The 25,803-nt window shown below is 41.1% G+C and overlaps 1 protein-coding gene across 29 annotated transcripts in view; it reads right to left on the minus strand.

The window, feature by feature from the left end:
- Positions 1-25,803, minus strand: part of adgrl2a (adhesion G protein-coupled receptor L2a) — an 80,489-nt gene that overhangs the window by 37,114 nt on the left and 17,572 nt on the right. For all 29 annotated transcript variants that reach the window (XR_014120023.1, XR_014120024.1, XM_027017359.3 and 26 more), the window contains 3 exons: positions 24,341-24,519; positions 9,399-9,612; positions 1,165-1,274 (listed from right to left, as the gene is read on the minus strand). Coding sequence is in view for 27 of the 29 variants with exons in the window: in XM_027017359.3 (XP_026873160.2) it covers positions 1,165-1,274; positions 9,399-9,612; positions 24,341-24,416 (400 nt within the window). In the remaining 2 variants the exon portion in view is untranslated. The remainder of the gene's footprint in view (positions 1-1,164; positions 1,275-9,398; positions 9,613-24,340; positions 24,520-25,803) is intronic.

Genomic DNA, 25,803 nt, shown 5'->3' on the forward strand with positions numbered 1-25,803 from the left:
CCTTGCTACCCATATTACACTGCTGGAGTTTAGGCACTACACACTGTCCGGTAAGATATAACCAAAGCATCAGTGTGCTGCTTGTCTGATGTGTGCTGCCTTTGCTAGACATCCCTAATGCGCTCGCTCCGTCTGTAAGGGTGGTTGTTTGGCTCTGACCTGTCCTCTACTATGCCAAGAATAAGTCTAATGATGACATTCCTTTACTTTTATGTGTCATGTATTAAGGTAATTAATTTTCTGAGTCAGAAGGACACTAGATGCCAAAGCACTAAATAAAGAGCATCCAGCTAATGAGGAGAATTTTTGACACATAGAAAATTACACTACCAAAACACTACCAAAAGGATCTGCTGGTGAAGGATATATATGCAGTGTACACTCACTAACCACCTTATTACAAATACCTACCTTCCACCTACACAGACTAGGCACTTTATTAGGTATGACTATCTTACACATAAAATATACGTGTATAATTACAGACCATCTGTGGCTGTATTCGTCAACCACCATCTTCTGTTATATCACTCATCAGTTTCTAACCACCATACCACTTCTAAGAGAAAGTGATTTGGGTGACGGACCATTCTCAACACTGCAGTGTCACTGACGTGGTAGCTGCACAGCAGTGGGTGTAGTGCTGCTATGAGTGTATCAGGCCCAGTGGTGCTGCTGGAGGTTTTACACATGTGAATGCTACTGCTACGCTGAAAGCGGGCTGCCAGCCAATCATATCTTAGCAGCAGCAGCTCTGTGATCAGAAGCTGACCAACAATGAAGGCTTGAGGGATGGCTAACAAACTGTGTGCGGCAACAGATTTCTAATACATTTTTTCTAAAGTGGTTGGTGAGTGTATTTCTGTAGGCCAAGTTTAAAAGAAGACTAGACAAACTGCTGAAAGATCTATAAAACCAACTAATAAAAATCTGATAAAGGCTCTCCAAAAGCTATGGCATAGATGATAAATACAAAAGATGATGCAGTGGGTATTGTCAAAATGAATGAATGAATATTGCACTGTTCCCTTGTGATATATGTTTCGCATAAGCACTTTACAAAGGCTTTTATCCAGTGTGTCCTTGGAGAATGTGAAAATGAATAATGTTGAACAAAACTGGGTTCAATTTTAACATAAAGAAAATAATGGCTCATATACTTACTATAGGGGACACACTCATACTGGACCTCAAGGTATTTGTACGTTCCTGGACAAGGGTCAGGGAAGACATCCGATCCCGTAATGACAATACACTGGGTTCGATTATTGCACCTGAGGGAGGTAGAGTGAGAGAGAGAGAGCGAGAGAGAGAGAGAGAGAGAGAGAGAGTGAGAGAGAGAGAGATGGAATGTGAATGAATTACAAAAAAATAAATCACACAAGAGATTACCCTGGGAGAGTTCACTGCATGCACCTTTGCAGAGAACCAGCTGTCAGTTGTCAATAATGCAATTGGTCTTCTTGTTGCACAGATCAATATGAACCAAACAGCAATGTTAGAGTAAAAGGCCAGGTGAATCAGAAAGAGCAGCTCGGTTTAGGATGAGATGAAAAAGGTTGGATATTAGTAAAGTACAGAGATGCCACTGCACCCCTTTTCAACAGTGCGACAGAGATAAACAACCTAATCTATGATGTTCATACCCGCCAGCACATGAGTTATACGGATCTTATGTATACATCCTTCAGGCCATGCTGATTGGGCCAATGATGGATTCAGTCTCCTTATATGCCATTTCACTCTGCTGAATTTTTCACAATGTCACAGGGTGTAATGGATTACATGCTTGTCCAGGGTCGATCAGCTTGGTTTTCACTCACAACAAAGATTTACAGGAAAAAAACAATGAAAATTATGCATTCTAATTATGGATATTCATCAGTGCTGCTTAGTTACAATGTAAATGCTGATTGATTAATCATGCTGTCTGCAGTTTTAAAAGTAGATCCCTCCCTAGAATGTTAATCTGACTCAGAACAAACCATGCTGTGTGCTCAGCGTGGGTAGCTGTCTTCCTGTGTATATTTGCCACTTTTTTTGTTTTGGATTTTTGTTGTTTTTTTTTTTTTGTGCTTTCATTCTGGGAAGGAAACAGCATTTCTCTCTCTCTCTATCTGAGCTCTACTGAGAGGATCAAGCCTATATGCTCCAATGAGTGAATAAACCTTAAGCTCTCATGACATCCTCTCACTTTGGCCCCTGATGTCACAGACTGTTACCGTGGCCACAAAACCAGCGGTCATATTTACACCACCGCACTGGGCCACTCTTCCCCTGATGAGACTTAGCATTTTATCTGTCGTCTGTAGCCTTTAATCAATAGCTCTGTCCATGGGCAAGTGCCTACTATTTCAATTGATCGCTGAAAATCTATCCAGAGTACCTTGGTGAACGCTGTAGAATGTTCTTCCCTGCTTTTTTTTATTATGTGCACGTGTATGTGTGCGTATGCGTGGGTGGGTGGGTGCATGCGCGTGTGCGCGTGCATGTGTGTGTGCAAATGCTTTTTTGACTTTTGGGCAGAGATAACAGGTTTACCTTCCCTGTGCTGAAAGTGGACTATGGTTTATGAAAAAAACAGCCAAAAATCCAGTGAACTTGCTAAGAGGCAAATTGATTCCCAAATCCCAGTGTGCCTATAGAAAAGAAACTCTGAAGCTATGATAGGATAAAAAGGAGACTTCCACACAAAGAAGCAGCGGGTGGCTGAATTAGCCTGCTGGCATTTTCTGACCCGGCCTTAGGGCAACATTTTTCTCTGCATTTATTTCTCTTTACCTCAGCAATTCGCTGTGACAATTAATTTGTCTTGTTTTCTGCATGTTAATAATCAGGATTAGATGTTTTCCGAGGCAGGAGAATCCGGTGTAGCTTACTGTGCACACCATACAATATCGTTCACAGAGATGGGCAGCCGCAGCTGTGCATTCCTGATGGTCACGGTGGTACACAAGGACATGCACAGGGAGAAGCTGTCTTGTTAAAACTATTTCTTATATGGAATTCTTCTATATTAAAGGCCCTCCTATGTGAGAACAGATGAGAATATCAGCATGTTTCCAGCATGTTTGCTCATATAAATGAATTATGGTGGTAAAGTTATAACACACCTCTAGCTGTAGCAATAATGTGCCAATTGGCTCTTTTTATTTGTGGTTCTACTAAAAGAGAATTGCGGTGCATTGCATGCTGCATATCTCACTGTGTCACACCATCTATGCATTTGCATAATAGCATATGCGAGTAAAATATAGACGGCTATTCATGTTCAAAGATTGCTTCCAAAGAAAAGAAAAGAAAAAGGTTAACAAATGGTTCATGGTGTGTTGCATGGAACCAAATTAATGCTATCAAAGACTGAAACAAATTTTTACAATGACATTTCTCTTAAGATGATACTTTTATAATGCAATCAATACATTAAAGGGGGGGGGGGGGGATAAATGCCAAGCAGGACAGCATGTAAAAGCATCTAAACAAAAATACTCAGCCCATGTTCATATTTTAATTTATCTTCTTTCAGAGCAAAGCAGTCCCGATTAGGACTACTGTCCATCTTACTGATGCAGAAAGGGGGAAAAAAAACTACAGCAACTTCGTGGCTCCTTCCTACTGACACTAGATCATGTCTAAGATTTCATAAATCACCATAAGATATTCACAAGCAAATCCTTCCATATTTGACCTTTAAGGGGAGCTAAGGACCAGCTCTGCCAGTGCAGCTTGAGAGCACAGCAGAGGGTTGATGAAAATCTCCCTCTGAAATAGAACCTTGGCTGACAGCAAAGATGTTTCTCGAGAAGATGAGACTGTCTTGTACATGGCATGTCTAACATGCACACCTCTCGCCACTGGGACCTCACTGATGTTCTAAAAGTTTGTTTTTTTTTAATGTGGAAATGAGCACTGAACGTTCACTTTTACAGCTTCAAAAACTGACACAGGTCATTTTGCTGTTAGAAGACATTCCGAGCCTCTCCAAAACAGGAATCCCTATACAATAAATACTTTGTACTTTTATTTATAAATATGGTTTAAATAACTCCCAAAGAACATCTGATAGCTGTACCAGTCAAAACGCATGGTTGCAAATCAGTCAGCTGACGTGGTTTTGTCTTGAAGGTGTCTTTGCCATTTCCTCAAGATTCCCAGGCATTTAAACATATTTGTGTTGTTTACAGCTGTGAGATCATGTTAAGGTCACGTGATAGTATTTGGAGTACAGAGGTGTGAGCTGGTGTGAAACAGTCATGGTAAAGATTTTATGGCTGCATTATGATTAGCTGATAAGTGTCACAGACCACCCATTTAGACACAGTGGTTGTCTCCTTCACACCTTTTTCTAACCAATTATATTTTCTATCCAAGTTGTGTGCTGTGTTGTCCTCAAAGGAGTATCTTTCATCCTTTAGATGTACAGCTCTTCACCTGAGGAAGGATATCAAAATAGGACGTCATTTAGGGGCTGTGTGCTTATAACGCTGTTTCATCTTATCCACATGAAAGTCTGTGCATTACTTATTGCTCTGAGCTGCATCTAATATGGTGCTCAGCATCTGTTTAGGTTTATGGTCTGCTGTGTTGCTAAGCTACATATGCACAAGAATGTGATGTTTGCTGAAAATCTTTGGACACTCCAACCACATGGGGGATTTCAGTATTATTCCAACTGTGCTACTTCTCCCTCCACCTGTCAAGCCAAAGTTCTTGCAGGACCTTGTTGCTGTTTTGACAAAGGCCCAGGCTGGGTAGCCACAAGCTTTCAAAGCTGCTCTGAGATATTTGCAGTCCTTGTCTTTGGTCTTGGTGCTGGTCAGCATATTCGGAGCCCAGTGGTGTAGAGTTCTAATGACCCCTGGCTTGGGTTCCAATGGCGGTGAGAGTCAAATAGCAAACACTGATCAGTATGAGTGTTTTTCTTTTGTAGACTTAAATCTCTGGTTACCAGCCTCTTTTATGCATACTGCTCAGACTAAAAAGCATATTTTTGTACATCTTTGTGAACTTAATGGACCTGGCCACTGAGGTGATGGGATCAGTAAAGGCTTATTTCTTCTAGACTCTGACCTAGACTCAATCCACATATCTGAACCAATGGCTATCTATCTATGTCCAGTTCTCTCTGTAGAAGATATTCTCTGTAGAAGATATTCTCATTAAGTGGGTGGTGTTCAGAGGCAGGTCAAGCAGAGGACATACAGAGTTCAACTCTCTTCTGCTTCATTGCTTATACATAGCTATTTCAGTCTTTTCCTCACAGTTTCAACTCCCTCTGCAGTAGGTATGCATACGACACCTATGCATGTCTCATCCATTTCGAGTTTGTTAATGAAACTTTGTTAATGAAATTCCTAGAGCTGTGTTCTCCGATGTACCGTGTTTCCCACTAAGGGAGCTTGAATGATGGCTAAGTGTTAGGCTAAAATGTAAATTTCAGAAATTATACTGCTGGCAACCAATCTGAAAGGGTTTCCTTTCTTGTGTATAATAGAAAATCCATATATGCCTGAAGTAAGTTGCTTAAGATAAAGACAGAAGATGGACACAATGCCCAATAAACATCTTTGGTCCTTTATGTTGCTGTAAACAGTTCATAACCTTTGACTTGCAACTGCTGGTAGGCGCCCTCCTCAGAATTTCAAATGTGTTGGCATCATTAGCTTGAAGAGACACCCTCATGTGTTAAGCTCTCTTCAACCACTGGCAGAATGGAACTGTTTCGGTCTTTGCTGAGTGATGTCAGAGCCCACTTCTCTTCCATGGCTTAATGGAAGGTTCCAAGGAAATGTAGAGACTTTAAGATGGAGTTGGTCCTTCCATTGTCCTATTTGTCACTGTTGCTGTGGATAGCTAAGATCATGGACATGATAAGATTCTCTTCTGGTATTACTGGCCTATGGCAAGAATGTAGTGAACTTGTCTTTTATTTGTCTCTAACATTTTGGGCAAGTTTGACACACTGAATCCAGCCAATGTTTATGAAAAGGGTTGCTAAAAGTGATGTCACTTTTATGTGTGTCTGATCTTTCTTCTGTTGTAGAGCACCAGAGTTGAATTGACTTTTTCAGACAGTTTCATATAGAAATTGTTTCTGAGCCTTTTGTAATATCTCCTTAGTTCTCTAACCTTTCAAAGTGGAAGGCAGGCATAAACTGAGGCCATGCTGTCAGAATCTGAGTTCAAGTCACAGACGGGTTCTGTATGCTACAGAGGTTTAAATGCCAATGAATTACCCACCACTCCGCTGAACTGATGAAGCCTCTCAGATAAGTGGCGATACGTCGTCATGATTATACAGTAAGTCCACTTATTTTGACTTACTACTATTAGAAAATTCAATGATCTGGGAGACTGAAAACCTTCATAGAGCACAGAATAAACTTTGTAGTGTAAAAATGCATTAGAGGCATATAATAAATCATACAATATTGTTACATTGCAATGACTTATGAAATTAATAAAATAATTCTGATACCTACGAACCAGCAGAACTTCACTGCCACAACATAAAATGGAGAGTGGTGCAGGTATTCAGTGAGTGATAAAAAAAGACCATTGTCAAAAAGCACTCAAGCATTGGCTTGCCTTACAGACTGCAGCTGGGCACCCAGTGAGGTGCTGTGAACAGGCTGCACAACAATGATGCCCAAGATTACTGCTCAGGCTCCACATCCACCGTAACACTGACTGTGACTGGAATGAACAGTATATGTGGGATATTTAAGGCTTTTCTCTTTCTTAAAAAAAAGTAGTTCTCTGGAAAGTTCCATGGGCTCTTTGAACAGCCAGACCACAGAAAAGCCCCTGAAAATGCCACTCAAGGGTTCTCATTATTCGCTAAGACACTCTCAGGAATGGTGTGTCAAAGAAAATAGCTGTTTGCTGTGTGGAACCACTTGTAATGTGGACAGCAACAAATCAATGTTGTCATTAAATCTGCAGATGCTAATTACTATCTGTGCCTGAGGTAATTAGACTGAACTATGACAAAACAACTAAACATCGCATTCTTCCTGGCACATGGTAAGAGGCAATTAATGCAAAATATATAAATGGTGCACTCCCCTCAAACCAACATAAGGATATAAATGAAGCACTAAGAGAGAAGGAAGTAGATATTCTGAAAAATTATTTTTGGTGGCAAGACAATGTGATATACAATCAGTGGCAATATTCTGCTTTTGTTAAGTAGCTGTATGATCATATTTTACAACAGCTACAGTGCCTGCCTGAACATATTATGCTGGCAAGAGCTGGAACCTCACTCTTTATGTGCAATGCTCCACCACCTCGACAGATTAGAAATTAGGGAAGCACCTAGGAGTGCCTCTCAATTTGAGAAAAACAAGCGCAGTTGTTTTTAGTAGCCTGCATTTATGGAGACGTTGGAAATCTTAATGTGGTACACATTAAACACTCACTGAAGTCATAGACAGACTGGAGCAGCTAGGCTGTGTGCCATCACGGTGCCGAGCACAGAAGGTCTGGGGAGAGCCGTGCAGGCAGATCTGTCACTAATATAAATAGTGAGAACAGAGAGCAGTACTCTCCTCACAAGCTACAGTGGAGGTGCCACCACTACACTCATCCCCCTAAACAGCATAATTAACAGAGCGCATAATAAGTGACAGCGATGTATGAAATGAACAAGATGCTTTCATTCTCTGATCGTTTTAATGCAACCTTCTCAGCATTTCTAAGAGCTCGCTTGTGCCCTTTGAATAAGATGTTTGAATTTTGCCTAGGACTCTCAAGTAGACATGATATTTATGTGTGTGTGTGTGTGTGTGTGTGTGTGTGTGTGTGTGTGTGTGTGTGTGTGTGTGTGTGTGTGTGTCTGTGCGTGTGTGACTGAGTGTACACGCTCTTGAGTCAACCCACCTCCAGTGCTAAAATCAGGTTGATATAGCATTGAGATTTTACAGGTGCCAGGGCTACATTTGGCCCTCAGTCTCTTTGTTTACGTAGCTGACCCTGGCTTCTTGAATCTGAGCTTAGCTGGTAAAACCTTCCCGAGGCAGTGCGTCCACCAGGGCACTCACTGTGATCTCTAGCTCTGACTTTATCCATGCACTGATGAAGCATCAGGCACTAAAAATTAGCCCGCATCTATTATTAATGCACACTAATCAACCGTCATGATGAATGATTATGATGTTGGTGGTGATTCATTACTTGGCCAAAAGAAATAACAACATGAAAAGTGCAAAACAATGCAATTTCACATCTGGGCTCACACAGACCTAAGGAGGCATATCCCTTTGAAAAGTTTCCCGTGTAGATTAGCAGCCACTTGAGACGACTAATTGCCTGCAGCTGAAGGGCCTAATTGAGCCGCTGCAGTTTCAGGCCTATTTTCATACAAATCATGGCACACATATAATAAGCTGAGCGGAAATACAAACAACCCGCGTTGCCTAGACCTACAAAACACATCAAAGGGCGTCTTGCGCATTGCTTCCTGTTTGCCGGCGCAATGCTAGAAAGGGGGAATTGCGAGGCTCCAGATGTATGCTAGTCAATCAATTGGCAATTGGATACACGAGAAGCGGGATCTGTTTGGTTTTTAATGGAGTGCTTGAAATGAACGCCGAGATATTAGAAGGGGTGAGTTCTCCATGTTTGGCATTAAGGGCATTCCAGTCAGAGCCATGAAACCTGGCAGCAGGATTAGAAATGTGGCTAATGAGAGAAAAGACAGAGTTAATAGAATTTCAGGACCGAGTGCTGAATTATATTTTAAAAATAATCATGATTGCTGGGGAGTGGCTGAATTAGATGCAATTAATGTCCCAGTTTAGTTTAGTTTATTTACCAGGAACTTGAGGTAATTACAAAAAGCATGTCATTTTAAGGTAAAGGTACTTAACCAATAGCAAGATCACATGTATTCTACATAGAATATTTGCATGAAATCACTTTTTTCACATTACTATTACCAATCAGAAACTTCAGAGGGAAATTCCATATTTCTAATGTGGATAATGAATAGCTTTTGATTTTATTAGGCTGGACATTTTAAAATATATGAACATTAATTAATGAGATGATTCTATTATTTAAATTTTTTTGTAAATAACTTCTTTATGTAGAAGAGTTTTGCAACTTAAATATTTATAGGTAAGGATAGCTTTTAACTTTGTACATTGCTTATATACAGTAGTTTGTACAGGCATGAAGTGACACTGCACTTCATCTGCGCAGTGACACTGCACTTCATCTGCGCAGTGACACTGCACTTCATCTGCGCAGTGACACTGCACTTCATCTGCGCAGTGACACTGCTCTTTACCTATACAGTTGCACAAGTATGTGATTCATGCTCATATAAGCATTGCAAGTGAGCTTGTACACAAGGTTAATTCCCCCCAGAAAGGTGTGTGCACTCAGCCCACCTTTGGGACATTATCTTGTATGCGTCAGAGAGGTAGCAGTTGATGTTTTCCATCTGAAAGGGGTCAGCGTCACAGATCTTGTCATCAGTCCGCCCATAATTAGCACTCTCAATCATGATGACATCACTTCCTGGACAGCGCAGGTCGATGGGGTAACCCTCACAGGACAGCTCCCGCCTGACCAAACCAAACGGCAACGCTGCCCGACTGAACCCTAGGTGAGGAATAGAGAGAAGGAATCAAAGACAAAATAGTACTACTTTGACATATCAAGTGAAAAATTGGGGGAAAACACCCTGGACATTATTTCAAAGGCTGCCAGGCTGACATTCAGATGAATGAGACATTCAGACCTGTGTAAGAAATGAATACTGGTGTTGGAATAAGTCTTGAGTAAAAAACAGTACACAACAATGAAGAGTCAAGAAAAAAATGCCAGATTTAACACTGGCAATGAATGAACATCCTTGATAAATACATTTTACACAAGAGAAGTCACCCCAGGTCATTATGAAAATGAAAAATATAATGTATAAAATTACATGCGATATCTTAGAGGAATTGCAATATTTCAGAGGTTTAAAAAAGAAATGACCAAACAAGCATCAACAAAAAGAAACAGGTAATTCTATCCATTTTACAGCTTTGGCAGTAAGAGAGTAGACATGTGCACGGCTGAGGAGAAGTAAAGAGGGGGGCTGCGGGGGGGGAAATCAATACTTTTGCTTTGTGTTCTGCAAATGTGAGCAGTGCCAAATAGCTGTGCTCAGGGTCTGAAGCAAACTACTCTCAGCAAATCATTTGGAGGGCATTTTTCTTCTAGCACTGTAATGTCAAACATGAAGGGGCCAATTTTAGATAAACAGGGGTCCTTATATTGCAAACAACTCTACATGTGAAATTTCAACTAAAATGCAGAAGCTTGCTAATTGCATGGAGCAAGCAAAGTAAACCCAGTGAGAGTGTGTCGGCATTAACTTAATATTTGCCCGAGGTGGAAACCCACTGGTAATTCTCTGACAAGCAGATGGTCCCTATGCTTTCTTGGTGCAGTTACACTCTGAAGTGGTTTAGCGCCCTTGTGGGTGGTTTGGGATGTGCTGTGCTGAACTGGAGATCAGGACTTTAAGCCTGAACAATTTATTAATCTATCATGCATGTCTTTTTGCTAAATAGGCATACTGCTGCCTCTGCGGTGTCTTTTTATTATCTGTATCAGCACAGATAGTGCTTTATATCAGTATGCTGTAGGCATAGCATACAGTATGCTATAGGCATAGTATACAGTTAACAGGTCTCACTAGCAAAGCAAACTAGTTTCTGACAGTCAGAGGAAATCAGTATGGACTTGTATCCATGGAACTGAGAACCTATTCAGTCTACACCCACTCTGCAAGGCTGCAGAGTCTTTCATGAAATTCAGCAGCGCTAACGTTCCTTAGCAGGTTCTATCTCTGACCTTGTCTGGTAGAATAAGAGACACACTGAAAAGAATATGTTATACTTAACATTTGTATTAGGATCAAAGCCACTTACAAAATACTGGCCACTTCCTTGGTTTCCAGCAACAGAAAAATGAAGTAAGTGTTCTTTGTGCTTATACACACAAACTATAAAAATGTTACACTCTAAGGGAATATTCAACTAAATTCAGCTGTGCAGTGCACTTGATTTACTTAATGGCAATATATTCGATTAGGGAGCACATACAGTAGCTATTAGCTCGGCACATTTCTTTTAATTCATGCTCTGAAAGGAACAGGGAAATTGTTTGACACTCGCTTTGCCTATTCAGAAGTCACTGCTGCGATATTCTTTAATTATACAGCGAAAAAAGAAAAAGGGTGAGCAAGAGTGCTTTTTATGATGGCATTTCCGGCTTGGATTTTTTGACACACCGAGATGTTTTCAGCTGTATTGGAGTACACTGACAGCAAAATGGATTTAAAATTACTTTAAAAAGTCCACTCGACTGCATTGAATTTCTGGATGACTGAGTCAACAATCAGACAGGGGAGGAGTCTGTATTTTTGTTGTGTCCTCTCGTTGTGACTTTGGGATTCCAGTGCGACCAATGCACACTGACACAATGAAAGTGTTGAGAGATGATGGGCATTCACTTCAAAGCTGTCATACAATATGCTATAATTCTTTTTTTTTTGGGGGGGGGGGGGTTATATAGTTTTGTGGCATGCTTTTAAGTGAAGCAAAATTCATTAGAGGGTTTGGCTTGCCAAAATCCTTCAGTAGAAAAAAAAACCCCTGCAAACTAGGAAGAAACCTGACACTCAATATAACGTTGGTGTACTTCCAGTTCACAACTAAAATCAGAGTCAGCAAACATCTTGGGGCTTAAAAGCACATCTACCAAAACAATAAATGTTAACTTTAAATTTCAGTGCAGTATACATTTGAATACGTAACAAAGCAGTTCCCTGTTTCCATGTTCCTTTTTGGGTTTTTCTTAGAATGGCTGATTGCTTTAGCACTTGAAATCATTACACGTTTGCCTTTTTTTCCCTGGCCTATATTTGTGTGAGCGTTTGTCAGACTCAACTGAGAGATTACACGGGACATCCATAAATCAATGTGGCTGCAGCACTGTCCGTTGGCCACCTCCCACTGTGGCGGAGCACAGTGAGCCCTCGCACGCCAAGGTAGAGCCACAGGCGCGATCTGGCATGGCTTGCCAAAACCACCCATAAACTTCATGTGAAGAGTCCTGCAAAAGCACTCACATCTCCGAGCACTGCGGTTCTTCCATACAGCGCTGACTTTGTCGTCTCGTGCTCCTATTCGTTCATTTCGGCCCTTTAAAGGAAACCAGAACATGTTGAGGGCGTGGGACAGGGAAGAACTGCCACTTTTGTACAGCTTCAAATTAATGAGTAATTCTGCCATTTTCTTTGTGGCCTGGGATGACAGGATTATAACGCACGATGCCCTTCCTGTTCGCATGTCTGGAAATGAAATAGAAATAATTGCTTGTTGTCTGAGCCTCAACATGGCCACCAAAGCAGTTCATAGATCATGATGTCAAGGCCTGTTTCATAAACAGCTTTCCAAAAGCCTAATCATTGATTAGGCTTTGTGATGAAGTACTTTCTCAGCCTGACACTGGGTGATCTTTCAGGACAGTGGGAGAGACAGCCACTAACTAATCAATAGCTTGATTCCAAGTATATTTAGGAAGACATCTTTTTTTCTGACATGCAAATATAATGGAACAGCTCAAATACTGAAAGACGACTCAGAAAAGCAACGTGTGCAAATTAAGCTAAAGTCTGCACCATGGACATTAACTTGTAGGCTGCTTTAACTCGGCTCCTTTCATTTCATGGAGCACACATGTTCTACAGCACGTCTTTAAATAAAATGTGTCCTTACAACTTGCCAGAAAAAGGGGCCCTATTGCTCTTTTGAGATCAGCCCTGATTTTTATGACACATTTAATGTTTTGACACTTTGATTTACTCGTGCAATTGGCTTTTTCCAAAGTATGTGGAGCCCAGTGGCAATCAGTCAGCCTAAACATTTCAAAGTCTGTACACACTAATGGAAGTGCAGAATTTCTATTTAAAAACAGCTCAAAATAATAAAGCTGTATTTTCCTATTGTCCTCATCCCAGTTCAGTGATTTATTTAACATTTTGTATTACTATTAATTTAAAGGCTCCAAAAAGGCCCCAAAAAGGCATTCAGTGGTATGTTTTTAGTACTTTGAAGAAAAGTTGCAGTCACAACCTAAAGCACACACCTACAATGTTCATGGGAACAAAGACAAGTTCAAAAAGAAAAGAAGACGGTTGAGAAGACTGCAAGCAATTTCAACTACATGGAATAATCTTTCGCTAGAATAAACCAGAAGTGCAGGCAATTATGTTATCTGTGTTGTGGAGTCAACAAGAACCAGACCTTGGACTGTTTCGTGGATTTACTTACTTACCTAATTATTTAACTACTTATTTACTTATTTGGTAAATAAATAACTATCTTCCTATTCAAACTGAACCATCTGGTTTCAGGAAAAACAAAAAGGTTCAGCATCCTTACCATTTGACATTTATTTGCTTGTGTGTGTGTGGGTGGGTGGGGGGGTACGTGCATGCGTGCGTGTGTTTGTTTGTGTCAAGGCTGTAAGGCAGGCTGGGTAGCAGAGAAAAGAGCACCTCAGTGACGTGAGGCAAATTTCCTTAATGAGGGCCTCTGGACTCACGCATCTGCCTTTCGCTGCAGCATGCTCTGTAACACACAATGAGACCAGCGAAGCATACACTGCTCTTTGCACTGCAGTCTTTTGAAGTGATGCACAATAAGAGCCTGCCTGGGTCAAACTGTTTGTGAGAAATATTGTACTGTATCTGTTTCCTGGTTTACGCTAACATCTTGATTAGCTTGTCACGTTCCAAGATATAAAAGCAAAGGTTCTCAAGAAGAGATATCAACCTTTGTGTTTCTATATCTTATGCTCTCATGTCTAGAATATTTTTTCTCTGCGTTACGGTACAATATCCTTTCTGACCCATCAATGTGTTTACTACCTATCTTTTTACTTGTGAAGCATCCTAACCCTACTAAAACACAGGAAAGTGAACTGTACCTGTCGGTAGTCAGTCAGGCCTTTAAAAAGTGAGCGGCTCTGTGGACCTTTCCTCTCTTTCTAATTAAATAACAGGATCAGAGGCAGTAAATAATATATTAAACAGAATGCTCGATTTCATTGCCATAGCAACACCATAATCGCTGTGATCTCCCCTCCATCCTGGCCTTGTTGACACCAAGTCTTATCTGGCATTCTGGTCAGTCACCATGAGGGTCGTTTTTCAATTCCTTTCAGGCAGATAGGTAGCCAACTCTGAACTCTGGGCAAGCAGGCCCCGCGCCACCACACAATGCAAGCCTTTCAGAGCCGAGCTTTATCAGTCGCCGCACTGTACATGACTCCACAAATCTGGTCAATGCAACTTGTGAAAGGGGGAGACCCTTTTAATCACGGTTCAAATGCACAGATGACTCCTTGGTCCCATTATACTCCAAAGTGCTCTGTTCCCATGTAAATATTTGGGTAAATACAGGGTGCTATTGTGCAACTGTACTTCAGCGCTGTAAAACAACACTTATGATACTTGTGTTTTAATTACAACGGATTATGGAGTAAAATAATGTGGGCTACATTACTGAATTATAGTAACATTATCAACATTACCCAACAGAAATACTGTCTGGATTCTTTTTCAGAAATCATGTGTTTATTTCACATTATTCATTTTGTTTCACAGCATTCCTTCAAACTACAGCCTACAACTCTGACATCATCCTATTTGCACAGTTTGGCACAGTAAGCAGTAGCTACAGAGTTCCACCACAGGGGCCACAGTCCCAAGATTATGCTCTAATTCACTTTGCACCTTTGGGGTGACATTGGCCCATTCAGAGAGCAGCGGCCAGGCGAGAATGATCATTTGACGGGGATGGTGCCCGGTCTCTGCGGCGCAATAATATTTTAATCTCCTCAACGAGGCAAATCAATTGGAAAGTGACCATCTGCCAGGATATGACTATCAGTGAAGTGAAGGTAATGAACATGCAGGGAGTGATTAGGATCATCATCGTCTTCTGCGGCAGCGTACTGTTCTAATCTCCCTTGCACAAAAAGTGCTGAGAAGCCAGATGACAAACATATGATTCACTTCAGCACATGACCTAATAAAGAAATATGCAGTTTTGGAGAAATTTGCCAGCCATCACAATATGTTTTTTTAGATCTCTGCATTTTTTTTATTACTTAGTGAGTCCTATATGAGGACGATAGATAGATAGATAGATAGATAGATAGATAGATAGATAGATAGATAGATAGATAGATAGATAGATAGATAGATAGATAGATAGATAGATAGATAGATAGATAGATAGATAGATAGATCTGTATTATTTTTTTAGAAAATGTGGATGTTTGTTTCTAAGTTCTGGTGTGAAACTGTTCTGACAGTGTTTTTGGGATGGGCAAAAGAATGGAGGTTTCATGAGATTATCTAAGACTGACACTCTGCATTCTTCCCCACGGAAGTGCAAAAAAAAAAAAGAACCGAAGACACTCCTAGCAAGTGTCAAGGCCTGTTAATGTAGTCTGGATTGGGCTTTGTCCTGACAGTGGCATACAACTACTTGCAAACAAGCTAGCATGGCTAGCATTGACTGCTATTCTTTTGCTCTCATGGGTGACAAGACTGCTTGCTGAGGGGATTTCGGAGGGAAATAGAAAACCATGCCATACCGAATCAGGCCAAAACTCAGCTTGAGTTTTAGAGGGTTTTCTCTTTCTTTTTTTAGTCCTTTTTATGTTCACCACTAGCACTAAACACTACAGAAGTCTATAGAAGACAAAGACACCCTAAGTCACCTTTCCTCCCACAGAGCTGATTCCATAATCCAGCAATATCCTTTACAATAGCATGTTGTCTTAAGGAGTTTGGTTTTCGCAAGAGAGAAAAGTAGAAAGTGATGAAAAAATATTGTGGATATGAGTAGAAATATTCCCTGTTGGGGGAGGAGGTTCCACTAAAGCTTAGCTGACCTGTGGACATTCCTCCAGTTTTGGTCCGTGCAAACATCTGTGGCATCCACGACCCAAATCTTAGGGTTTATTAGCCAGACAAGCTGCAATGATCAAATTTTAAACCTTGCTCACTTTCCCATGTGGAGCACCATAAATAGGAGTCTGGCTTCTCTGGCAAGAGCACGGTGCACATTGCTTTGTGAAGCAGCCAATAGACCATAGCCTCTCTTCTCTGTCCCTCCTCCTGCTGTGGTTATGGACAAGCCTTGATGGACACCATAAAACTCGAGACAGGAAAATAAGCAGCCCATCAGTGGTGTTCAATAGGCACAAGAAGGCAATATGCTCCCTGATAGTCAGACTGAGACTGCTGTGGTTCCTGGATCTGAGATTCATTGGTATTCATGACCACGGTTTGCCCCAGTTCATTTACATCTTTCTCTTCCATAGCAACAGCAGTTGGGCTATCAGGAGCATCTTTGATACAGGTGCGTACTGGTTAACAAAAAAAAAAAAAAAAAAAAAAAAAAAAGAAGGATTGAAAAAAAGACAAAGTAAAATAAAAAACATTGTCATTTAGCTCGAGATAGACATTCTAAAAAATATACCCCACTGTTTTTTCCTTTTCGCTGCTGGGGTGGTTCCTTTTAAAATCTAGCTTCAGTCCATCAAAGAAGGTGGAGATAGGATCTGCCCGCTAGAGCAGCTCTCCCTCCACCTCCACCCCCTCATGCTTCACCCACGGAGATACGCGCACAAGCACACAAAAGCAAATTATTGTGTACATTACTAGCATAATGGGAACACTGTCTATCTACATGGGTATCAATAGAACCTTATCACTTTTGAGGGCAACACATTCCAAAACGTTACATGGGATAGAATTATTCACATAATGTAAAAGCTTCACCTTACACTATAACTTGTGTAAACCATATAGATATAGACATAGATATATAAAAGAAAAAAAAAGGGTGCTTATATTAAACCCAGAGCCTGTGGGTTGCATGTCCTCTTTTCATCATATCAGAGAATCATCTTTAAGCCTAATTAAATGCAATACACTGTATCAAGGTCATAAATTCGCCTTTTACTATGTTATTGACAAAGCGTCATTTCTATAGGCAACTGATGACTTTCTAACACCGCCTCGATTCTGAGCCCCAGTGGCTTTGGGGGCTTGCTGAAAGACTAACACGTGAGGACATGAAGTGGAATGAACCTTATGGAACATACTTGGCCTTTTTTTACATTCTAAAAATAGTCCACACTATTCTGGGACTGCAAAAATGCTAATGAATGAACTGTCACTCCTTATCTTCCCATTACTCTTCTCTTTAGCTCCAAAAGCCTTGGTTTTGTAAGCGTATTTTTTATATCATTCACTTTGCTGCTTCAAAATGGCCAAGTGATACTTATGGCTGAATCTATTAAGTTTAGAGGCACGCATACATCTTTTCTTAAGTATAGTAGACTTGCCAGATGCACAACGAGGTCATTGGCCTAACTACAAGTCACTGTTAATGATTTGAGATCTCCAATGGTCCAATAAACCAATAGACCATTTCGTCCTCCTCCAATCAGTAAGGAAGTATTCTACATATATCATTAAAGATAAGGGTGTGGGCTTATTGTGTTCTTTCCCCTTCCCTCGCTCCCTTTCTCTCTCTTTTCTCACCCTCACTCTGCCTCCCTCCCTCCCTCTCTTTCTGACTACCTTCTCTGTCACTAAGAGCAATGTGCCCTTTCGTGTCAATACCTCGATGACACATTATTCAGACATTGCTTTGCCTGACCTCCACCTGGCATTTAAACCCCTTGACCAGCAAGCTGTTTGCTCTGGCCGACACCGCCGAACAAGCTCAATCATTTAAGCAACGGAAGCCTCAGTGAGCCTTTAGCCTCACTGCAGAGGTCTTATGAGCGCCCTGTGTGAAAATTCAGTTTAATTTAAACCATTAAAGGGCTACTTCAACCAAAAATGACCTCAACTTTGGTCTTTTATCATCTTATTAGGCTAGTCATTTGTCTGTATTTGAAAATGTGCCGCAGAGAGAAGAGGTTACAGCATGCAGGGTACTGTGCTTTGTAGGAATTGGATTGGATTTGCATGGGTTTAATATTTGACTGTAGCAAACCAGTTGTTTTAATTTCAATTGAGCACTAAATCTGGTGCAAACCCCAATCTCAAAGGATTTATCTACTGAATGTCTTGAACATTTCTAGTTACCGCCACTCCATGTCTGGGATGCCTAACATGAAGAGGGAGTTGCAAAGTGCTGTCAAATTGAAATGAGAAAAGGTGCTTTCTGTGGAGACTGGAATTGTATTTGACAAGAAAGTCTAAAAGAAGCCTTAAAAATTGCAGACCAATCAAAAACAGGGTGGAAAATGCAGCAGAAAAAAAATGCACTAAGTATTGAGGCCTACTGAAAGTATTTCTTCATATTTTAGAGCTGTTCCATCAGTTTTTGTAAGTAATTTACAGATTAATGAATATGAATTGATGAACTTCATGAAAGACACATTAAAATGAATTAATAGAATAATTATAAATGACATTCTAGCCAGACTGCCAATTCTTCGTCCTCTCTTAATAATTGACATTCCAAGTTGTAAATTTCAACCTCATTCACTAGCATGTCAGAACATAGTCTTACAGCCTTGCTATGTCTGGCTCCGGCAATCTCCAGCTCAAGGAGATGAAATGACTCACCAGGTCAACCACTGACTCACAGCGTGAGGTCATTGTGATTCTCTGCTTGTGTTCAGGGACATAGCAGGCCAGTTCAAATCCAAAGAAAAATAAAGCTCCTCTCACTTCCACAGCTGCCTCCCACTTTACACATGCACGATGCGGGGTCGGATGAATGTCTGATGTGGAGCACACATTAATGGAGTTCTGATTGCTTGTTTCCACAGTTACAAGCAAAGAATTTGGGATAAATACTAGCTATAAATTAAAAGGCTTTATCTGGAATTAGACAAAGCTGCTTTGTTTAAAAAATGGAGACAGTGCACCCCTACCACATGGATTATACCAAGTGGAAGTAGTTAAGAGGAGTGAGGGAGGGATTAATTTTTCTGATTTGGAACACGGCCCTTTGTCTTGAGCAGAGTAAGCATGCTACCAAGGCCACTGACCTGGCGACTACAAAAGTGGACAACTTAAATATAAACGTAGCCAAATATATACAACCTAAACAGCTGGTGTAGAGGCAATAAAAAATAGAAATACTGCAATATAAATATATTGGCACATTCTATTCAAGCTACAAATGTGTGTGTGTGTGTGTGTGTGTGTGTGTGTGTGTGTGTGTGTGTGCGTATGTGTGTGTGTGTGTGTGAGAGTGTGTGTGTCTATATATATATATATATATATATATATATATATATATATATATATATATATATATATATATATATATATATAGGGAGGTTTTTTGTTTTTTTGTTTTTTTACAAGTGGCATGTGATGCCATATCACGCAGCTTTGCTCCTACTCCAGCCAGTTTGAATGGAGCAGTGATCCAAGCTGGGCAAAAGGACACTAGTTTCACTCAGAGACATAAATCACAACAAATATCCTCAATACCTGACAATACATCAAAAGGACTAATGGTTAGCCAGCTTGATTCCCTGCTGAGCACAGACAATCAGGAGGCTAATTAATTAACGCCAGCTTATATATTTAGAAACTCCAGTATCACCAGCTGTAAGTCACAGCTTGATATGTTACTTTAACACGCTTGTAGTAATGGAAACTAGTGTCTGTATATGATATGCATCTCTCCGTGTCTACACAGCATCTGTCTACTGTGTACATTCTGATAAGTCAACTGGCCAGGAGCTCACCAATTGGAGACTGCAAAACAACATTAAATATTTTTTAAACATTAAATACCTGTAAACTCATCACACACTATTTATTTTCAGATATGATATCTTTAGCTGACCAGTTTCAACTCTGTTGAAAAAAATCTTTATTGTGTAATACCAGTTTCAATTTAAATTTGCTAAAGTGGTATTGCTTGCTAAATTTAAATTTGCTATAGCAATTCTGCTTACTTTAGTCAGGGGATGTCTAGGTAAGGCTTAGAGAAGTCTGCAGGGACTGTTGGTTCTGAGAGGTGCTCTTAAAATTAAACTTTGTGCATGTGTAGCCCACAAAACTCTTTCTGCTGCCTCATGGTCATAAGAACTTCCCTCCACCTGCTTGCTGCCAGCAAGAAAATCATCCAGAACAGTACGACTGACTGAAAAACAGCAAACCACTAAACCCAGCAAATACTAAGTGGAAGAATTACATTTTGCCAAATTTTAAAATAAAATTACCAAGTTTTGGAACTGTCTGTCTCTGTAGAACTAAACTCTTAGCCAATGATATAATGCCATGATCATAGCAATTCTAAGAAACTTTCATCTCCAAGTTTACCTAATAATTGAAATGTTTATCCGAAGCCTTTTCTGAATACTTCAAAAAAGAAGACAATACACAGCCTTCCAGGAATCACATTTAAATAATGTTCAGGACAACATGACCCTAATGCTGCATGTCCTAATCATCTTAAAATTCCACAGTATTAAAGTAACAAACAGGAAACTGGTTCCAGTTACCCTCTGACCCTCTAATACATGCCTTCTTTTTCTCAGACTTCACCCCCTCTTATATTCATACTATTTCTGGCAGTCTGCTTCGAAATGGCCTACAACTGTGACTCTTTCAGTTCTGCTGCAACACAAGTCCCCACAACTGTGAGCAACGATCAAACATTTAAGCTGTTTTGGAATTACATGCAGCTAGCACATGGTGTGCCTTCAGAGACGGTGGGTCTAGCTCTTTCAAACTTAAGGAAAGGGAGAAACACAAACAAAAGGAGTGGAAAGATTCGTATCCTGCTGCAGATGAATCTTTCAGATGTACTTCACTCACATTTCATGCCAAGCAGTGCTTTAATACCGCAATACAGTCAGCCTGCATGGGACGCAAAAAGGCAAAACAAAACAGCAAGGGTTTCATGGCTCACTTCGGCCAAGATGCCGTCTGTGACAAGAAGGGAGGAAGATAAGGCAGGTCTCCTTCTTCCTCTTTAGACTTTCTGACGGTGTGGTCTGCTGCTATGTGACTCTGCCAAGCTGATCACTTGGGATACGTTTGTTAAAGGCCCGCAAATGGGCCCACGCAGAGACAAGACAAGACAAAGCATAGAAGACAGATAGTGGGGGAAAAAACCAAAAAACTAAATAAAAAGATAGGAGGGATATGGGTAGATGACAAAAACAGTAAACTCAGTTCTCGTCCAGGAAATGAGTGTCCTCGTTCTAACCCCAGTGTGCATCATTAAACCCCTTATCCAATTTGCTGTCATTAAAAAGGTTTCAGCTAACACAAGCCCATTTTTGGAGCCTTACATTACTTTACCTGGAGTGTCCCAGGTCATGCTTAAGGCAAACAGCCACAATAAGACACTGAAAATCTTCGATTTCCAAAACTTTTAGTTGTCTAGTCTCCTCATACATAGCGTAAAGAACAACTGGATGAGCTTCCAAGAAACCATGTAAGGTAAATTACCATTGGCTAGCTTACAACGGCTTTAGCCAGTTTCCATTGATACCCATTTGTTTCTATAACCATAAACTTGCTTGGCCAGAGATTCCGAGCTCGGACTGCAAGTCCCTGCTCAGCACGATCCCAAAATAGACAAATCATTAATACAGACCAAATCAATACTGAGTATCATCGTAGTCTCATCAGGGATACAGTCTAAGACATCCCACAATATAAGTTAGCAGTGCCTTTTCTTTTTTTTTTTCCTGCATGACAAACACAAAGCGGGAGCCAGCTCTGATGGGCCTTAATCCATCAAATCCCCCCACCCTTTCCCAACTCTCTCCGCTCCACCCACCCCCCCCAACCTTAACAGCAAATCCTAATGAGGATCTGAAGGGCTCCGCTGGGTGGGGGCCTGTGGCAGCAGTACCACCTTGCTAGCAGCATGTCCTCTGTCCCATTGTCCTCTTATCAGCCTCATCAAGGGAGGAGTGACTGCCGATGAAAGACCCGCGCCACATTGACGGCCGATGGCGTATTGACCCAGCAGCAGCTTAGCACTATGGGTAGGCTGATCCCCTAGCCCGATACAAAATCCCTGTGTGACGTCGGGGAAGTGGGGGTGGGGATGGGGGGTGTCAAAAAAATGAAGGAAAAAAAAAGAAAAAGGAAAGAAAGACTCACACAGAGGTTGTTTACTGTGAAGGACAGAACAAAAGGATCACACTCCGAGTCTGTTTTAATAAAGGCGTGCTCTTAAGTCTGGCCGAGAAGCTGACAGGCCAGGACTGCAGACTAACTTCATTAGTTCACTTAACTTCATTAAGGACTTTAAGTCCCCGGGTTTAAGTTTATGCCAACTGGCCCTAGAAAGAGGATTTCTTAAAAACAATGAGCCATTTTATGAGTAGGAATATTGTAATAAACCTCTCTAATACACAGATAAGATTTTACGGGATGTCGATGGTACAAGCATTTTAAGTTGCAGGCTTACTGATGCACGTTAAGCTTTACAGGATGATTTGGCTCTTTTTGTTTGTTTGTTATGGCACAAATTTCAACTTGACTCCCTAAAGCAAGACAAGCACAATCTGCACTGAATCTAGTACTGATGGATACAGGGCAGAAGCTGGGGGGGGGGGGGGGTGTATATCTTGTTTTTGCATCTCCAGCAGGAATATTTCCATGTTATTCACTAGACCAGCAGGAAAGACAAAAGCCCAGGACACAGTGACACTTGGTCTGGCAGCAGCAACCCCCACCCCGATCTTCTCATAAAATATTTGCCTGACACCTGTGGGGCTGCATGTACAACCCTGTCAATTGTACCACTGACACCAAGCCTGGACAGATGCTGTCTAATTCTGTGTGTGCATACTCATGTGCAGCAGAATCCACTGCAGAAAGAAAGAAAGAGAGAGAGAGAGAGAGAGAGAGAGAGAGAGAGAGAGAGAGAGAGAGAGAGAGAGAGAGAGAGACAGAGTGCGAGCGAGAGCATGAGATAAATGAAGAGTTGGGATTTGTCACTCTGCCCCCTTTGACATGTACCAGTGTTAATCACCACACATTCAACAGAACCCTCTTTCAGAGAAGAGGACAGACCCCTCAATTTAATCTAAATCTTAAAGACTAGAAGAAAAGGAAGCTGTCAAAACCAGGACTCCAAACCAAGACTTCTATTTAGTTCCAATGTCCGAATAGATCTTTTGAGAATTACTAGGTTGCAATTTGGGACCTAATTTTTGCAACGGTGACACTTCTATAGGCTGGGAAAAGATAAGTTATTACCTTAAATTTACATTCAATGATTAAGTCTATCATTTCTTCTTGAGTTTAATGTGACAGTAAGCCTGTCACCTTAAAAATACTTAGGAAATAATGTACTGTTGTAAAAACATGATCCCAGCTTTGCACTTTTATTCCTGATTCATGAGAACACCTGCAATGCAGCCTGTCACAACTATGAGAATATAAACAAGGACTTATATGAAAAACTATTGCTGATTTTGCATACTTCATCAAAAAGATCAACGGCAGGTATCTCAACTGTTCCAAAGAATCAATAAAAGTGTCACAGTGTACATTCTTTTTTCTACAGAAAGTATGTTTAGAAAAAGAGAGAGACAAGATACTGAAACAAGGTAAAAGTCTTTCCTTGAAACAGAAGCTATGAATACAAATGAATTACATCCAAGTATACAGACAGCAGTCAGCCCTGGAAAATTAAATAGGAAAGATGAGATGCAACGTTTCTGGGGGATATACTGGAAAGAAGGAAATAACCCTCGAGCAATTAATCTTTTGAAGCTCCTACAGAAGAAAAAACTTCCAGCCATTTATGGCTATGGCAGTAACCCATTTAATTCAATTATAAAATGCATTAAAAAGATATTACGGCTGGGGTGGAGCGTAATGAAGCATGTTTACTTGGGGATATTGTTTATAATGAACAGTTGTTGGGCTTAGCCCTATAGTTAGAAGAGGACATCTGAGCAAATATAGGAGCAAAGATAACTCAAACAAATAGATGAGTCAGATATTCGATATTGGTTTTAATTTAATTGAGAGCAAAAGCAATGCATGTTTAATGTTAATGAAGGTATGGTTCCAAGAAGTTACACTTTTAAATGTTTGGAATGTTTGTGCTTTATATTGGCTTAGAATATCAAAGGCTATATTGGTGTTTATGCATCACCATCTTCATGAACCCTAAAGCTTACTAGACAAAAAATAATTTTGCTATATCTGTGGATAATGTGGAGTTGTTTCATGAGGCAAATATGGATGCCTATGTATTAATAAGGATTGTAACAGTATAGCATAGATTCTTACCTTCAGTGCTCTGCATAACAGCCAAAGCAAATATCAGGCAGCAGAGGGTAGAGAGACTCCACACTGTGCGTGCCATCGCGCTCCGCTTGGACACTCTCCTTGTGTTTGCACGGAACTCACTGCAGTCACAACAGTCTGTGAGCACTGCTCCCACAGACGCTCATTATTGAGGTCCGCACCTGCAAAGTAAGCCAGAGTCAGTCATCAGCGCAGAGGCCATCACTGCAGGTCCCTGACGGTCGTCTCCATCCAAACCGTGCCCGTTCCAGCCCGTTGTTTATTCTTAAAAAAAAGAAAAAAAGAAAAACAACTGAAAAGGAGTACAAATCCACAAAAGCTACAATAAGCCAGGACTAAATCCCAAAGAGTCAGTGCCAGTAAAGGGGGCACACCATCTTCCAGATGACAGAGCTCGCAAATCTGAATCTTCACCAAAACACACAACGTCACTGCCGCTGCACCTGCTCCGTCTGTGCGTACGTACCTACACCCGTGCCTGCACTCTCCCCCGTCTGCTCTCTACCCACAAGGATGTCGGATCCCGGATCGGGCGCTAAATGGCACAGGGCCCTCTGGCTGAAGCTCGGAGACCACCTGGACGTGCGTCCGTCTCTGTTCTCAGCTGTTTGCCTCCGTCTGCATGTTTACCCCTCCTGCCTGTCCCGGTGCTCTCTGCTCATAAAGCCACTCACACCCCTCGCAGGGGAGCACAGTCACTCCAGTAACAAGTCACTTAGGAGCCCATTAACACCACAGAGCACACCCCTCCCTACACTCTCCGCTTAAGACGCACTTGAGCAAACCCTTCCCTGCTCTGCACATACAGTCCAAATCTAAGGTATTTACTCTGGTCTGCAGGGGAAAAAGGAGACCTGTGGCAGGGTATGCTTTGATTACTCAGAACGCTACAATTCTGAAGAATCCAAGGCTATAGTTTTGACCAGTACCTATAGCATATATGCTACAAACTGTATCAGACAAAAACACATAAGAAACAAAAACAACAACATCAACAACAACAAAAAAACAATGTACTTTACTATGTGTGTAAATGACATCATTGGTGACTGGAACCTATGTATGTGTGTCCGAGACATTGTTTTTCACAGTCCATCTCTCTGGCACTTTATTTCAGATTACACAAATGATTCGGAAGGCGGCATAGTTGTGCGGCAGGGTCCCAGTGAAGGAAAATAAATGCATGAAACGGGAGGGCCGATCCCTTACACGGGCAGATGGGTGTAAGGCTAAATCGACGACAACAGCTCGCTACTTTCATAGCTTTGTGTCATGCTGAGAGTGGTTAACATGCTGATCAGTGCAAGGCACCGAAGGCACGGACTGAAGCGGCCTGTCTGCCTCCCGTGCACCTCATTAGACGCGCCGGGGTCTCTCTTCTCTGCTGGAAGCCTTATCTTCTTAAGCTGTGGAGAAGGCCGCCGATCAACACCTGTTAAGTGCTT

This window comes from Electrophorus electricus, chromosome 26 (assembly GCF_041902795.1).
Source record: "Electrophorus electricus isolate QZ-2024a chromosome 26, ASM4190279v1, whole genome shotgun sequence".
Taxonomy (NCBI): domain Eukaryota; kingdom Metazoa; phylum Chordata; class Actinopteri; order Gymnotiformes; family Gymnotidae; genus Electrophorus; species Electrophorus electricus.